Source organism: Mustela nivalis, assembly GCF_964662115.1.
Source record: "Mustela nivalis genome assembly, chromosome: 5".
Classification (NCBI taxonomy): Eukaryota; Metazoa; Chordata; class Mammalia; order Carnivora; family Mustelidae; genus Mustela; species Mustela nivalis.
The window spans coordinates 31,507,438-31,524,449 of NC_139024.1; the positions used below are offsets into that span (position 1 = coordinate 31,507,438).

Consider the following 17,012-nt stretch of genomic DNA (forward strand, 5'->3'; position numbering starts at 1 on the left):
GTTGGTGTCCTCATCTTTCATCAAGTACATGTATGTGTATATTTTAGAAAAATTGGGATCATGATGTTGATACACTTATAAACCTGTAGTTTTAATTAACTATGTATCATGGCCATTTCCCTTGTTGTTAAATATGCTTTAAAGCAACATATGTAGTAGTTAGATAATATCCTATGCCCTGGCTACATTGTAATCGATGTGATTAATATTTTCTTTCTGGACTTGTTCTTGTTTCACATAATTTTTAAACTAATATTCTCTAGTGAATATTGTATAAAAATATATTCTTGCTTATCTCTGGTTATTTCCTTAAGCCAAATTTCTAGTTGAGGAATTTCTATCTCAAAAGGTCTAAGCTCTTGGTCTGTATAGCTAAATTGCTTTCTATTTTTTTTTTTTAAGATTTTATTTATTTATTTGACAGAAAGAGAGAGAAAACACAGGTAAGGGGAGCAGCAGGCAGAGGGAGAGGGAGAAGCAGGCTCACCGACCTGGGAGCCCAGTGCGGGGCTTGATCCGAGGACCCCAGGATCATGACCTGAGCCAAAGGCAGGTGCTTAACTGCTAAGCCACCCAGGTGCCCCTCCCCTTTAGCTTCAAGGAGTTGAGGGGAAGGTGGTGTCTTCATCACATCATTCAAATTTATTTCAAACTTTTCTGAGGAGGATATGCTCTGTGCCCTCCCTGCCCTGTGACAGAATGCCGAAGAGAGCAAGCAGGGCTCTCCATGAGGTCAGCCCTTCACACAGGTCTGCAGTAGTGGGGGGTGCCGAGGAAATGCCTGTAATAAGCGTGTGGGGGTGCCAGCCCCATGTTTTCCAAATACTTGCTGGTTAATGCCTGAGGGCTGGACAGGTGCTGCTGGGACCTGCTGGCTCCCCCCCCAACCCCCACCCCGCACTTCTCCCTCACGCTCATTCCTGCTGCACACAGTTGGCAGCTGGGAGAAACAGAGTCCTGGGTTCTAGGGCTGGTAGACAACGTTTTCAGTGTCAAATTGTACAAAACATTTTTTTTTTTAAGATTTTATTTATTTATTTGACAGATGAAGATCACAAGTAGACAGAGAGGCAGGCAGAGAGAGAGGGAGGGGGAAGCAGGCTCCCCGCTGAGCAGAGAACCCGATGTGGGCTCCATCCCAGCACTCTGGGATCACGACCTGAGCCGAAGGCAGAGGCTTTAACCCACTGAGCCACCCAGGTACCCCAAAATGTTTTTGAACATTAGAGAAATTGCAGTGATGCAAAATAAATAGATAGATAGATAGATAGATAGATAGATAAAAAATTAATCACTTTTTTTCAAAGAGCATTAGGGAATATTTCCATTTGGAGGACCTCTAAGAGAAAAGCTCTTAAATTCTTTTTGGGAGTGACCTCTGGGTCGAGGACCATTTGGCTTTCTGATAAATGGCCTCTCAAGCCACCCAAGCATATCACCAGTCACTCATTAGTACTTCACTAATGTACCTTATTGGAACTTTAGTTTTAAAAATACAATGGTTGTCAAAATAACTTGGATTAATAGGAATATTTTAAAAGATTTATGACTTCCCCTTATCCATGTCTAATATTCCCCCCCATGGAATAATCAATATTAAGAATTTGGAATAAATCTTTTTCTGCCTTTCTTTTTCATATGTAAGTTTACATACATGTATATAATAGTTTTGGGTTTTTTTAAAACTATTTTTAAACAATGGAATTGCATTCTATACATTACTTTTATAACTTGCTCTTTTCATTTAATAGAATGCCATACCTTTTTAACAACTACAAAATATATAGGATTGATGCACTGTAATTTATTCTATCAATCCCTATTGATAGACATTCAGGTCATTTTCATCTTTCTTTTCTTCCTTATTTTTTACTGACACAATGCTGTTGACATGCATATACATACATCTTTACATACCGGGGTTTTTATCTTAGTATAATAGAGACATAAAAGTGGAGTTCTGGGCCAACATATAGGTACAGTTAACATTTCAACAGATGGCACTGGATTACTATCCAAAAAAAAGGTTATAGAAATTTATAATTCCACCAGACATGTAGTTACAATGCCTCACCCTCCACGTTGGAGATTACCAGACTTTAATTTTTACCATTTTTTTTGGTGTGACCTTGTTATCTCATTATTAGGTATACTTTGAAAAAAATGCAGTTTTTCTATTATTTCACAAGGTTCACACCTTCAATGTAGGCATTTATATTAACACAGGCATCTCTCTCTCTCTCTCTCTCTCTCACACACACACACACACACACACACACACACACACACACAATTTCTACTGCCAACTTTTTCTTTTCTTTTGTCCGGTAGCATGGTGAGTGGGTCAGCTGCTGGAGAATCCAGGGACAGAAGGGATTGGTGAAGTCAGTTGGGGTAGAACTCAGCCATAGCATTTCATTTTTCATCCCACTGTTTTTTTTTTTTTTTTAAAGATTTTATTTATTTACTTGACAGAGAGAGATCACCAGTAGGCAGAGAGGCAGGCAGAGAGAGAGGGGGAAGCAGGCTCCCCGCTGAGCAGAGAGCCCGATGCGGGGCTCGATCTCAGGACCCTGAGATCACGACCTGAGCCGAAGGCAGCGGCTTAACCCACTGAGCCACCCAGGCGCCCCCATCCCACTGTTTTTATCAGTGGTGGGATTTGAGGATGGGTATGTGGGCTCCCAGTTTTTGCTTATCAAAAGCAGTCCCTTTCTGGACTCCATGATGGAATGATCACTTCTTGACAACTCATTATCTTTGAGGGGCAGTACCCGTCCCTCATAATTCTTAAAACCCCAGGAAGAATTACAGAAAAAGCTTCTGGGACACGAGTGTGAAGCTATTAATTCCCAAACCAGGCTGTATGTGTGGGGGGGAGAGAATAGATTCATGGTGAAGGGCACGGAGCTTTCTAGCTATGTGACCTTAGGCAAGTTAATTAACCTCTTTGTTGCTTCCATGTTCCCATGACAGATGGGGATAATAATAGTTTCTGCTTCATAGGATTATTGCAAATACTATTTCAACAGATGATTAAAGTCCTTCAAACCAGTGCCTGGTACACAGTAGAGACTATATCCATGTTTGCTGTTATTATTTTTATTAACTTTTATTATTGCATGCTGAAGGGGAATTCATGTCACACAGGACAAAGGCAGGGCAGCCCTCCTGGAAGAAAAGTGAAGCAACAGGCTGTAGAAAAAACAGCCACAGGAGAAGCGCCTAGAACCATATACGGTGTAGATCCTGTGGATACCGTGAATAGATTTTGACTTTCTAGCTGCTTGCTAAACAGCTCGGAGCGAATGGTCTTGATTGAGGCAAACACAGCTCTCTCCAGACCCAACTGTGAAGTGACCATAGTCCATCTTTGATCACTTCCTCCCACTCCAAGGCCTGCCCCCCACCCCCCATCCCGCTGGCCAAACCCTGCTGGGGCCTCCACAGCTTTGTCCAAGTCTTGGTTAGCTGGGACTGGCAGCTGTACCCAGGGAGGTGTTTCCTGACTGCTTCCCTGAGGGAGAATCTAAGGGGAGGGTTTGTCTGCGTCTTTTCAGGGAGCACTGATGGTGGCTCCTTGGCTTCTGGCTCCTGGGCGTGTATGTAAATTCCTTGAGTAGGGGGCAGTCAGAATGGACTCTTAGTATGGGGGGAGCTGTTATGACCTGAGGCAACTGAAAATAGTGCCCTGGAAGCGATATCAGCCCACCAGTTTGTAGGGCTCATGGAGTAGGGGAATCGCTTCTTCATGTTTTATAGGCAGCATGCTTACTTAAGCAGAGCGGCCATCAAGTTTTGAAAAATTTCCGTTGGAAAATGTGTATAATAATGTTATGCAAAGTAACAGGAAGTGGTAATAATGACAAATAAATAGAAAATATGCTGAAATAAATTCCACCAAAATGTTCATTGTGATGACCTGGGATTGATGAGATTATAGGAGCCTTATGTTTTCTCCCTTATCTATTTATGCCGTTTTTATATACAGGGTTCTCACTTTCCAAAATGAGAATGTCTTATCTTCTTTGATAGAAAATAGAGTAGTTGAAGGCTATAATCAATAGACCCATTAATACAGAAACAACCTATATGGCCATAAAGGGGGTATGGTAAAAACAAAATAAACAATGGTACATCTAAATAATGAGCTACTGTGCAGTCATCAGGTAATAGTGTGAAATAGAAAGTTTTTTACTACAGGTTCTTAAGGGGGTAAAAGTAGCATAAGAAACAGAATATATAGTAAATGCTTAAATAGCAAGTATAAATATATGTAAGCATATATATGTCTATACATTTCTGAAAGAACATAAAAATGTTATTACAGTTGTGATTATTGGTAATTCTTTTATTTTTGGTGTATCCATTATTTTCTAATTTCAGCAGTGAAACATTGGATTACCTGTATAATGAGATGTTTATATAATTTTTAAAAAACAAACATCCAAAGAATATTCTTAGGGCTAGGAAATCCAGAAAAGGATAGTGACTAATTATGTGTTTGTAAGCAATGCTGCCATCTGGTGGATCAAAGGCAAAAACTCACTCTTGCTTTTTTCATCAGGAGTTAGGAAATGAATGTCCTATTCTGTGTTGTGTTTCAGACGAACGCTTGGACAATTTTAGTGACTTAACAAAAGTGTTCCTTTGATTCACATGAAAAGAAGTAGCCCAGTGACCGAGTGGGAACTTAATTTTGGGTATAGCTGTTCCATTTTATTTAAAAAAATATTTAAAAACCTGTTTTACTAAATGTGCCTGTGGGTACGCTCATCCACAGAGAATTCTGAGTTATCCATTTTATTTAGGATTATTTACATCTTAACATAACTTTTTCCAACTATGTGACATAGTACGCAGTCCTAAATAACACTACAAATATTTGTGGAACGAATGATTATTTCTGACTGACTTAATCCAACTAATAGTTGGTGTATTTCCATGGGCTATATTTTAATTCAAATATGAACCAGGCAAAGCACCAGTTCTCTTGATAACCAAACATAAAATAATAAAATGCTTGACACGGCCAAATGAGGGTTGTTTAGCTGCCACTTTGGATAAACTACCCACCATAGGACTTCCTCCTTAGTCTCACTCAGCCCACTCACGAATTTGACTTTTCCTGCTTACCTTTCTTCTTACACGCATGAAAACCTAAATATCCGATGGTCCCTCTGTGGAAAAATATTGTGAATGTCTCCCCCACCGTATTCTTCCCAATGAATTCCCCACGCCAAGTGGCTAACTGGTAGACTGCTGCCTTTGAGAATTAACCCTGACTTTCCTCACCCCTTTCCCCCCAACAGGTGAACTGATCAACCTGGCCATGTACTGTGAGAGGATAAGGAGGAAATTCTGGCCCGAGTGGCACCACGATGACGACAACACCATCTACGAGTCTGAGGAGAGCAGCGAAGGCAGCAAAACCCACACGCCCTTGTTGGATTTCAGCTTTTACTCAAGGACAGAGACCTTTGAAGATGAGGGAGCAGAGAACAGTTTTTCCAGAACCCCAGACACGGATTTCACTGGACACTCGCTCTTTGATTCCGACGTGGACATGGATGACTACACAGACCACGAACAGTGCAAGTGATGTTCAGCCTCGCTGACCGTCTTCTGCCCGAGCTGCCACTTCCTGGGGGGTCTACCAGTTTCCCAGGTAGAAATCCAGCTCAGCTGGGAGGAGACCCTCGTGCGTGGCACGCTTCTCACAAGCTAACTGGACGATAGCAGCCTTATTTCTTTTTGTACAAACGAAACACAGAACCATTAAGATGGCTCCGTTTAAAACAGGCAAAAAACCAAACAACAAACAAAAAATGTCAGCATGGTTCCTGAAATCCATTTTTGTTTTCATTAGAAAACTAACATCCTGTGGCAGAGCAGGGGCAAGAACAGGTCGTCTGTGGATCCCGATTCCGTAGATCCCCTTCAGCCCGAGGGCTTAGCTGTGAGACGGACTCTCGAGCGCCCTTCCTTGCTTCACGTGGGTTCGAAGGAACCCGAGAAGTCATCAGGAGACATGTAGGAGACAAGGGTTCTATGGTGGCTGCTTGTATTTTATGTGTGTATATTGTATGTTGCGATAATTCAAATAAAATCCCTAGATATTCAGTGAACACCTACTACGTGCAAAGCACTGTGCTAGGTGCTAATCAGTATAAGTTTTCTTCTCAGTCCTGCCAGTGACTAGCTGTGTGATTTCGGGCAAGTCCCTTAATTCTCGTGTGCCTCATTTCCTCCACCTGTAAGGTGGGGATAACACTACTCTCCACCTACCTACCTCACAGGGGTGTTGTGAGGATTCATGGGGTAACATTCGGCGCTTGAAACCTCTTGGAAGAGCTGCAACGTAAACACCTTTTCTTCTCGGTTGTGCTTCCGACTTGCGGAGATGCAAAGGATCCACGTCCGGCCAGCAGCAGCCGCCGTCACTCGCCAGAGCCGAGCAGACGAAACACGTGCAGAGGCACAGCTGGGACTCGGTCCTCGTTCTTCCCTGTGATCTTGCTTGAATCGAACTCTTTGGCGGAGAGAACCTTGAACATGCCCTCACAGCTCATCAACAGCTGCAAACAGTCTTCAGTTCTGTGTGTCTGCAGAAGTCCTTCTTTCGTTGCCTGAACGCACGCTGGAGTGTTGTCCTTTGTTGACTCCCGAGCGTTAAGTTGCCCGTGTTTGGTTTATCTGAAGGGAGTAAAGCTCAGGAACATGACGGATTTCACGGAAGTGGAGGGGAAAGGATTTGGCTGATTTTTCTAAGCAGATGCTTGCCAGTTTGTAATGTCTTTTTTGAAAACAGACCTTGCGAGATGTGCTGAAATGATGAAGTGTGAAGAGAATCACGGCGCGGGCATCAAAGCACTTCGTGCAGTGCACACTCTATGCAGTTTTCCTAATGCAACTTCTCCGGTGTTCTCAGCCATTGCCCTGCGAGAGGAAGGCAATGCCGGGGACAAACGTTAATGTTTCTTAAGGATTTCCCATAGCCTCCCTGTGCTCCCTCTCCTTCCCCGTGGAGCACAGGGACCCTTGGGGTTACTGTGTTTGCTAAGGCCCTCTTTCTCTGAAGACATTATTTTTGGTGACTTACAACATTTTCCAGTGAAATAGGGGGTGAAGATGTGGCGGTAATGGTCGTGGATTTGGGCAGGAGAGTCAGTGTTCAGATTCACATCTGCAACCAGAACTGCTTTGCTTCTGATCACAGCGGGCTCACGGGGCGATGGTTATGCGTTGAGGGGCTCAAGAGACACTACTTTAAAGACAGCAACATGTGCTGGGACATGTTCATGTTCTTTGCTTGATAAAGACTCTTTGAATATGGCTTTTGCAAAAAACATCCTAAAATGCTGTGGATTCCACTGAGAGGTAAAGAGGGAGAGTTGCTGAGGCTGTTTACCATTGAAGCAACCGTGTAGGAGATGCCCTGAGTTGGACATTCTTACTGCACAGGAAACCTGGTTGTTAGTATCTTATTAAAACCATTCATCTTGGAGAGGACTGTTTGGTGCCTAATGAAAATGTGGTGCAGAAGCTATGAATGGAGGATCGTGTTTCATCTCCAGGGTCACTTGGGAGGACTGTCTGCTTCTGTCTCTAATGAGTGTGTTCCAAGGCCAGCTGGTGGTAGTTCCGTGTGACTAGGGAAACTTTGGGCTTGGAAATGCGAATTCGACAAACAGATGGACTGTTGACCCATCCATGCAAGGACCGAGTTGCCTTGTCCCCACTCTTAGCTGGAGAGAGTTGTGTTTGGAATTTTGCCTATGATTTATTCTTACTTTATAGCACCAGGTGTGTTGTATCTTTACTTCAAGAATGATTAAGCTATGATTGTGTAGAGTTGCATTTTTTTTTTTTTTTTTTTTTTTATCGTGCATTGCTTGGAGAGATGGAGAGACATGGAGAGACAATGTTCATTGTCATTCTATCCGGGTGCCTCTCAGGGGCTTGAATGGACGTTACCACTTGGAGTCTTGGGTACCAGCCTGACAGCTCATGACTGGGTAGCCAAACATTTCGGTGTGGTTTGGATGACCTGGGTAGGCTTTATTGGGAGGGCTTTAATTTTATCTTTTTAATTTTGATTTTATTTTTCATTCCTAAGCTCCCCAGATCTGAAGTGTTCTCCAATATGGCGAACAGGTGCTACTTACAAGAAAAAAATAACAAGAAATTAGGGGACATTTTGGTTATCTGGCTTACTTGTTCAAGTTGTGTTTTTGTTTTTTTTTTTTTTTTTTACTGGAAAGTAACTTAAGGAAAGTGATCTTCAATGTTAACAGACGTTCTAGGTTGGGCAGAAGACCCGCGCTAGCCACCTGTTCTTTTTTTATCCCAATAAATTTCTCCCCTCTCTCCCTCTCCCTTTGCCCCTCATCCCCACTCATCAGGATTGAGGAGCAGCAACAGTATCTGCATATGTCAGAGTAGATATAAGGGCAACATAAATTTATGCAGAGGTAAACCGTATCTTCAGAGTTTGCCATTTTGTTGTTGTAATGTAACGAATTGTGAACAGTGATGCTCCTGAGGCCAAGGGCTACCCAGGTGACTGATTATAGACTTAGAGCAACTTGAACTTGAATCACAACTACAGTCTGACGCTCCAGTGAACCCTGCCTGTGTATGCTGTGGTATTAGGTATTGGGATAGGATTCCTGAAGTAGTGTTCAAGGAAAGGAAGAGCTAGGGATTTTAGCTTCATGGGTCTTGTCTAGATTATTTGAGAGAAAGTGTAGAATTAAGCAGTGTATGGCTGGGCCATGGGTTGGTTGTAGGAAGCCCCTTACAAGAGAGCCTTTGAGGTTGTTATTGGCCCCGCATCACACGTGTGTTCATTTGCAGGGCAGGATCCGAACCGAAGTCTTTCGCCCGGTCTTAGATGGTTCTTGCCATGGCACCATTTTGACTTGGTTTCCTTTGAAAACCCACGTCCCCTGAGAAATTGCTCTGTTCCCATGGAGCCAGCTTGTCCCCAGTCTCTCTCCAAGAGTGCTTAGAGTCTTCCGCTCTTGTCCTCCATGTCCATTCAGTCCGGTCCAGGCCAACCTAAGCGATCTTTCGTTAGGGTTTACTCTGCAAGGTACTGCTAGGCTGTGCGAATGATAGCAAGTAGCCAAGACTCCTTATTCTTTGTTATTTATCTTTTAAGAATGCATGCCCATATGCTCCCTCACTGTGTGTTTACTGAGCACCTACCCTGGGCCTGGCCCTGGGATCCACCCTGGCTATGGAGTGGGGAACAGAACAGACATGGCACCCTCATGTTAGGTCATCCTCTTTTCCTTAGACTTCTGTGGTAGCCTCTTTTAAATGCTTGGTCACTTCCCTGATCCGTTCTACCCATCACCACTAATTTTTTTAAAAAGCTCTGGCCCTGAGGGCGTGCCATATTGCCTCAGGGTGAGGGCCGCTCCCTGGGGCCTGGTATCCTCCCCTCTTCCTTCTTCTTCTTCCCTGGGGTGTCTCCCACAGCTCCTCCATGTGAGCCATTCAGTGCATCCAGGTTGGATTGGTTGCCATTGCCTAGACATACCTCATTTCCCCCCTCTGCCTCTGCTTATGCTAGCCTCTCTCCTGAAACGCCTGCCCTTTCTGTCCGCTGGCCCAACTCATGCCCACCTCTTAAGGCCCAGCTTCCTCCGTTCTGCAAGAAGACTTCTCAGCTCATTATAATCTCCCCTCCCTCTAGAAACACAGCTTCCATCATCTCCTTCCCTGATGGCTGCATGGGAAAGGTCTACCCAAAAGCAGGCCACGTGCTAAAAAGCAGTGGTTTTAAATTGACCTCAGAGATGCCACTGAGAATCCTATAAAAGCCCTCTGCCTTTTTACCAGAAAAATACATATATGAAAATACACAAAATTTTACCCAGAAGTGCAGATTTAGAGACCTGAAATCATCCACGGATTCCTGAGGCGCTCACGGACCCCAGTTGAAGAAACCTTCTGTATAAAGAGCGTTTAAAAGTTCCCATGATTAGTGTTCATTCTTTTCTTGCCTTTGACCTATTCAGAGAGGAGAAAAATTGGTATGGGACATGCATGCAAGAGAATTTCTTACTATCCATGCCGTGTGTGTTGAGTGACAGGGAAGGAAGGGAGAAGAGGTGTCTTGCATTCATTGAGAAAATAGCTTTGTTTTGACAGATTTGGCATTCTGAAACTGACAAGGCTTTATTGTTATTGTTTTTGTCAGTTATCCTTAAACCATCCAAATATTGGTTTATCCGAATGAATTCAGGGCCCTGTGAGCTTCCTCTCAGCTCTTGAGCCCACCACTTCTGCATGGGTAGGCTGACCCGCGGGGGGTGGGGGGGTCAGGTCGGAGAGAAGAGGCTGAATTGTTCCTTATAGGAAAAGGTCTGCACAAGCACATTTTCCTGTATTCATCCGTCCATCCATCCATCCATTCATTCATAGGATAATTGTTGAGTGTATATTCAATAAAAGGATGGTGCCTTTGTTGATAGATAACTACTCAGGTTCTTCTGTGTCGCTGTTGTCGTCTTTTTCTTTTTTTACAGGGTGAAGGGATTTTTATTGCTCCTATCATCCAAGATGCGTTGCTCTTCCATATGTGCAGGGCTGTGTAAGTTGAACAAGAACCGATGAAAGTACATTTGAGGACAAATACTTCCAAGTCTGAACGCTGAACTCCGGCAACCCATCCTTAATAAGTTCAGCCGTCCATTATGTATGATTGTGGAGTGCTCGACCTTTGTTCAGTTGCTTCCAGCGGTCTGGAAGAAGCTTGGCAAAGTTTGAGAGGATCCCCTGGGTGGGTGCGACAGGAGGTCCCGCTTGCCTGGAGCGCTCTCGCCAGCGCCGGGAGTAAATGCAAACACATCGTGAATGTTTTCTTCATTGGAATTCCTTACCAGAAACTTGGGTTTTTAGTCCCTGACTTGACAGAATGTCTGAAAATTATTTAAGGTTCCTTAACCTTCAGGATAAGATAACTGGAATGAGTAATGTATCAACCTTGGTCTTGAGCAACAGTTACAGAGGAAATTGAAAAATCGCTTAAAGGAAAGTGACTCAGCTCTCTTGGGGCTGACAATGTGATCCCCTCAAGCATTCTGGCTCTTGCTAAGGTGGGGAACTTGTCCCCAGAACAAGGCTTTCTGAAACTTCTGTTGCTGGCTAGATTATGACGAGGAGGGATGCTCAAATTTCAAGAAGATTATTGCCCCAAATTGTAAAACTTTTAGATAAATGGAGGGGCCCATTGCAATAATGAACTAACTTATGAGTGTGGTCTAGCCAGCACCAACACTCGTGATCATTTTAGTGGGAGAAACAAGTTACCTAGAATAAGAGATTGGTAGAGACTTTAGTGTTCTTATGTAATTAAATAATGTCAGCAATGAACTTGATGGCCTTCTTGGATTTTTAAAAATTGTTGTTCCTGACTGCAGCTTTAAATATTTTGAAGCAATCCACTAATAGCAGAGCAATATATATTTATGATAATGGCTAATTTTATAAAAAGTAGTATTGCTAAATATGACTAATTCCCTTCTCCCCCGCCCCTACCCTTGCAAGCACACTTTTTTTTTTTTTTTTTACTTTGTGGTTGAAATAGAGCAACTCATTTATCAATGATAGTTAAACCTTTTCCTTTCTTTAGTGCTTTCTAAAAATTACCTATGGCTTTAAAAACAATAGGATTCAGCTCCTGAATTGCCATGTTAATTGGCTGTGGCTAAACAGATAGCAGAGAGAATGCAGTTGTTCAGTGGGGGGCTAGGAAAGAGAAATGCTTTGGATATTCACCATCTCCTTCCTCTTAAACAAAACAGAACAGAAGAGCAATGTAGACTCTTCCCTCTAACAGTTGTTCAGAACTGGAAGCGTTGTGCCCTGTTTGCTTCTCTCTCTCGATAAGAGATCCCATTTGGCTTATTCGTGCACAACCCACGTCCAGATGATTGTATTTTTACTTTAAGCAAATCGTATCTGAATTCTCTTGCAGCAATAAGATTAAAAACAGTGCTCAAATTTTTGAGGAATCTCTGCTTCCGCCGGGGTGACATGTTTTGTTCCTCCTGTCAAAACGATTACCTCAAGTAATCCATCTCACGGGATCATGCTTCTTGTAAGCATGTGTTTTCCCCAGAGATGTGCATCCCACGGAGTGTCGAAGACTCACACGGCGGTGATGGTGGTCATGGTGGGGAGGATGAGGGTCCGAATTCTTCACTTGGTGGTATTAGGATTTCGCGGAGTGGGAGGAGAGGAGGAAAGGGTGACAGATGCGACGGCTTCAGGCAGCCATGTGGCATGGCTGTGTTAGAATGTGTCAGGCACATCAAAAGTTGTCTCAGTGGTGGCGTTAGTGCCACAGTACAAAATCCAGGCTCATAAATCGAAAACACAAGCAATTTGTAGGGAAGGATTGTTTGTGGGTATACAAAAGACCACAAAAGATGGTGCAGGGAGCACTGAAGTAGCATTGATCTTTGTCTTAATTTATACACTCAAGCTCCGGGATTGTCCCACCTGAAGCCAAGTCTGGGAAGTTGGGGGACAGCTAAGAGCAGAGAGCTGGCCCCCACCCCGTTCCTTTGACTCTGGAACTTCCTTCTAGTTTCTCAAAAGGGTTTGTGGCATATGGTTTCCATTTTATAAATAAAAAATGTACAAAGTAATGTATATTTGTTTTATAGATGTATTTTAGAGGGAGACACCCCAAATCATCTGCATTGAGGTAGCGGTCTCCAAACCTTTGTGCTCATTCACCCCACAGTAAAACTTTCTGAACTTGCCCTTTGGTATATTTATTTGTAAACACACACACACACTGCTCACACTGCTGTACTGATACATACATTAAAAACCATGGCAAACATAGAACGTTGCAAAGACTATTCTCCTGTACTCAATAGAGTTTAGGGAGCAGGGCAAGGTGTATTTAGGGCTAGCACCTAGAAGGCTGTAATTGATTAAGGAATGTGTGTGTAACATTTGTGGAAAAGCGTATGTAAAATAGGCACGATCGTAGGTCAAGGAATGGATGTATGTGTGTATTTATTTTTACTGAAAATGGGCATTTTTGGTTGGGGAAGAGAATAGCAAAGAGCTATTTTTAATTCTGGTTTTGGGACCACTTGATCTAGAATGTTTCGAAAATTTCTGGAAGATTTCACAGTCCATGGATTTAAGCAAAATAAGAAAAGAAAAGAGGGGAAGAAAAACAAATTATGCAAATGTGGGATGTATTGCTTGAGAATTTCGGTACCCATCTGAAAAGCATGTTCCGATAATTCCTGGTAATCATTGTCTCACTGACTATATATCTCTCTTCTATTTGTTTATAACCCCACGTCTCCAAATGTGTAGAAGATGCACGGATTTATTTCCAGATATCTGAGGCAGGAAGGACTGAGGTTGGTCTCATTCAGACCCACATTTCAGCTACTTGGGGGCTGATGGGTGGAGGCGGCCTAGAAGCATTGAACCTGCACCATCTGTTTTGCAAATACAGTGATGGCATCTTGCTGAACAAGGGCCTCAATGTGGAGGTGGCATTCCAGTGTTTCTGGACCTATAAGTTACGTTAGCACAGTTATTGTTAGTAGTTTATAAAGCCATATTTAAACTTGTACACTTGATTGTAAGATAGATTTGAATTGTGCACTATGTTGATTACTGTATATAAATGTGGAAATTCTGTACATTTGGTCTCAATGCCGTATGTATTTGATGTGTAAATGATAACTCGTGGTTATGAAATAGCTTGCTGTGAATGTCTTTATTCCCATTTGCTTCTCTTTTGCAAATTTGAACGTTTAAACTTTACACTCATGAGGAAAATCTGAAATTTTTGCAGCCAACACTGTTAAGTGGTGGCCTTTTAGATGCTTGGGAAGATCTTTTCCTTGTAAGGCTCTTGTATGATTAAAACAGAGGTAATGAATTTTTTAGGCATATAACTTTTGGATCAGAATTTCAAACAAACGTTTTTTATTTTTAAAGATTTTATTTATTTCTCAGAAAGAGAGAGAGAGAGCACAAGCAAGCAGAGTCAGAGAGAGAAGCAGGCTTCCTGCTGAGCAAGGAGCTTGATGCAGGACTCGATCCCGGGACCCCAGGATCATGACCTGAGCTGAAGGCAACAGCTTAACCGACTGAGCCACCCAGGCGTCCCTCAAGCAAATGTTTTTTAAGTCGAAAACCAGGTCTTTGAATATGCTCTCCTACCCTCTCCGGGCTTTAGTTCTTGCCCAGAGCTTTTGGGGAGTGATGTCCACTAGTAGAGAGAAGAAAAGGAGAATGTGGGAGCAGGATACATATTAAGACCTTTTTCCTGGGCACTAGGCCTGGAGAGAGCAACTTTCTCTTTTATTAATAGTGTCTAAATGAATTTTTGTATCACTTTGATGAAGCTGTTATGATTCCCATTTTGTAGATGAGGAAGGAGACTTGGGGAGGTAGACTGGGGTCAAGTGGCTAAGTTGGGGTCAATTGAGGTTTTTAAAAATACAAATATTACTAAGTGCTCCACCCAGACGTGCCTGGCAATGAACAGCAAAATACAGCTGGGCCTCTGGGCATGTCAGGATTGAGGGAGACATTTAGGATGTTTGGAATCCTACGTAGAAATTTCACCAACTATTATTCACATCTTAGCATTTAGAGCAAATTGTAATACAGTAACATCCAAATCCCAAACTTCCCGAACCATGGGATTATCTATTAAGTAGAAATGGAGAGAATACTGTAAACCCACATTCTAGAGATAACAATTTGGTTTAATTTTTTTTTAATTTTTAATTTTTACTTTTGTAAAGATTTTATTTATTTGAGAGAGAGAGAGAGATCACAAGTAGGCAGAGAGGCAGGCAGAGAGAGAGAGGGGAGGAAGCAGGCTCCCTGCGGAGCAGAGAGCCCGATGCGGGGCTTGATCCCAGGATCCTGGGATCATAACCTGAGCCGAAGGCAGAGGCTTTAACCCACTGAGCCACCCAGGCGCCCCAACAGTTTAGTTTTTAGCCCTCGTTTCTCTCTTGACTTATGAATCCCAACTAATCAACCCTGCCTATTAACATAGAGCCTTATTAACATAGGCCCATAATTGAAAAGGCTTTGGGACAAATCTGTATCTACTTCAACTTAAGTTGGCTCCAGAACTTCTAGCCAACTTAAGTTGGCTTCTAGAACTTGTGTGGAGGTCTTGGACTCAAGCCTAGTGTCTGTCCCCTTAGGGAAGTGTGCTCTCCTTGATTTCAGAGGCGTCAGAAGGAAGTTTGCCTTCTCAACACACTGTGCTCTCAGAAGTAGAAGACAAATGTCTTGCTGCTGGTTGTACTGAAGATCCCAAGACTTGATTCTTCATAGTTTTGTCCTTCCTTCCTTTTAGAGGAGAGGCAGAGCCATTGCTGTCTCCGCTCTCCCACGGGCTATTTTGTTTGTACACTGTTTTGTTTGCCACTGTCAGCACCCATGAAACACTTCTTAGCTGGGCTGGTTCCCATTCGCCACAGACTTTTATTTCAAAACCTACCAAGGTTAAAGTAGCTGATCCCATGGATGAAAGAAAACTCTGGAAAACAAGGGAAAGAGGACCAGCTTCCTCCCTCATGGTAATGACTGTGTTGCTGCCCTGTGTGCCCACGAGGTCCCTGGTCTATATTTATGGTGGTGCGCTCATCGTGAAGACTTAAGGGGTCATCTCCAGTTGAGACTGAAGGGTTACCTACCCGGGCGTTGTGTTTGGCCCCGGGCAAGCACTCTAGGTAACCCATGCTCAGCATGGAAACATCCAGGGAAACCCTGACTAAAACAATGTCACAGGCAGCCTTGAAAGACAGGAGGGTTGAGGAAAGGGCCGTAGGTGGCAGGGAGCAGCTCCGGGCCCCTCCCGCGGCCCTCCCGTGTCCCGTGTTTATTGTGTGGAAGCCTTGCTCCTTCCTTCTCCACCCTTATGGACCTCCCTCCTGCTAGCTGGCACATTCCAGGGCCAATCGTGGGCATTTGAGGACTGCTCAGGAACAGAAAATCCAGACTCACTAGTGGCCCAAGCGTAAGAGGGGGGGAAGTGGGGAGGAAGACTGGACCAGACAGTTTGGAATCATCCCTCTGAAGGTAAGGAGGGCTTCTGAGCTGGGGAGGAACACAAGGAAAGAGTACTTAAATAAGATGTGTCTGCGGACAGCCTGGCTGTGCGACCAGTTAGGCAAGGGGTGGCAGGAAAGCAGCTGGGCCTGATCCCAGTGGCTTGGAGCAAGGTTGGAGGTGAGAAGCGGGGCAGGGGTGCAGGGGGACCTGAGGGGGGCACCGCCCGCCTCCGAGTGCGAGGAAGTGCTGACTCCTGGATGTGGGGAAGGAGGTAGTGCTGGGAGACTGGGGACGCCCGGGGCCAGGTGCAGGCCATGTGGAAGCATGGGGGAACGTGGTGTTTGGGGTTAGCCACACCGAACATGAGGAACCAGCAGGAGACGCGGGTCTGGAACTTGTGAAGGGGAGAAAAGGGCAGCTGCAGCCCCCAAAGGGATTGTGAAAGCAAATGGGCCGGAGAGAGATGAAAAGTCTTCAGCAGCCTGCAGTTATGGACGTTTCGCTCACTGTCTTCAGGATACTGTCTCAGTAACTCCCCGGCTAGGCCACCTGGTGTCCTCATATACAAAGCAAGGGGTCTTCAGGCTGATCCCGTCCAAACCTCCTCTCATGGTTCCTGATGGTCGAATTCCACTTCTCTGCTCACTCTGATTCCACTTCCTGCTTTATGGATTCTCCTCCTGTCGGACGGGGGAATGTCATGACTCATCAGGTTCTAACAGCTAACATTTACATATCACTCACTACCAGCCAAATGCCGTGTGGTCTTGGCCACCTACATACCTGAACTCATTTACCCTTCACAGCGACCCAGTGAGACAGGTGCTGTCACTGTCCCCACCGCTTCGACCGTCATCATCTCCACTTTCCTCAGCATCATCACCATCAGCACTGTGTCTAGTTTATAGATGAGGAAACGGAGGCGAACAGAGGTT

The 17,012-nt window shown here is 44.0% G+C and overlaps 1 protein-coding gene across 4 annotated transcripts in view; it reads left to right on the forward strand.

The window, feature by feature from the left end:
- The window catches only part of FAXC (failed axon connections homolog, metaxin like GST domain containing), a 75,226-nt gene extending 61,446 nt beyond the window's left edge, over positions 1-13,780 (forward strand). For 3 of the 4 annotated variants that reach the window (XM_082731757.1, XM_082731756.1, XM_082731754.1), the window contains 2 exons: positions 5,313-7,806; positions 10,542-13,780. In XM_082731757.1, the coding sequence (XP_082587883.1) occupies positions 5,313-5,602 (290 nt within the window). In that variant the 3' untranslated portion in view covers positions 5,603-7,806; positions 10,542-13,780. Of the gene's footprint in view, positions 1-5,312; positions 7,851-10,541 lie in introns of those variants that run through there. The other variant, XM_082731755.1, reaches the window with a different exon arrangement.
- Positions 13,781-17,012: the final 3,232 nt, after the last annotated feature.